The following is an 828-nucleotide window of genomic DNA, read 5'->3' on the forward strand; positions in this document are numbered from 1 at the left end:
CAGCCTCGAGGCCAGCCGTTGCACCCGCTCAAGAACAACTACGTGCCTTTTGACTCCTTTTCGTGAGGGTGCATACCATGTCGAGGCCGCGTAGTCCAACGTGGGCACTACCGCAGCCATGTACAACTGACGCATCTGTGCCGGCCGGACGCCACGGATCTTACGCAGCGCCATGCACTTGCCGATGGCCTTTGCCACCGCCTTAGAGACGTGTTCGTTCATAGAGAGCCTTGAGTCGAGCGTGACGCCTAGGATCTTCACACTTTCTTTCGGTGCAATCGTCTTGCCACCGAAGACTAGATGGTTAGACGGGGCAAGTGCTGGCTGCAGCGGTCGCACGAAATGTATGAATGCAGTCTTGTCGGCTTCAAACACCGCCCCACTCTCTCGTGCCCACTTCTCAGCCCGAGGTAGCAGCTCCATCTGCAGTTTGCGCGTGTTCTCTTCCGCGCTCGGCCCTACCACCCATGCGTTGTAGTCGTCGATGAAGCCGATAGAGCCTCCACCCTTGTTGATATGACCCTGAACGAGATTCGCGTTGTAAAAGACGTACAGGATTGGAGAGGGCGGCGATCCCTCGGGGATGCCTGCGTGGTCGATGTCCTGCACTGGCGATTCGTAGTCGCCTAATACGACTGTAGCCTGCCGTCCATTGCAAAAGCTCTCAATCCAGGCGACCAGGTCGCCCGGTATCCTTCTTTCTCGTAGTCGTTCAGCTAGTACCGAGGGATGCACCCCGTTGAACGCGCCTTGTACATCGAATGAGACGAGTGACAGGATCTTGTAGACCCGCCACGCCTCGTGTATCTTCTCGACCAGCAGATTGAG

At 57.0% G+C, this 828-nt stretch overlaps 1 protein-coding gene across 1 annotated transcript; it reads right to left on the bottom strand.

Moving 5' to 3' along the window:
• WHR41_09709 (uncharacterized protein) lies at positions 1-828 on the bottom strand (the record flags this gene model as incomplete). The annotated part of the gene is made up of 1 exon (XM_069378310.1): positions 1-828. A coding segment is annotated over one exon (828 nt), but the record flags the coding sequence as incomplete, so codon positions are not given.

This window comes from Cladosporium halotolerans, assembly GCF_011745625.1.
Source record: "Cladosporium halotolerans strain TM138-S3 chromosome Unknown Sca534, whole genome shotgun sequence".
NCBI lineage: Eukaryota > Fungi > Ascomycota > Dothideomycetes > Cladosporiales > Cladosporiaceae > Cladosporium > Cladosporium halotolerans.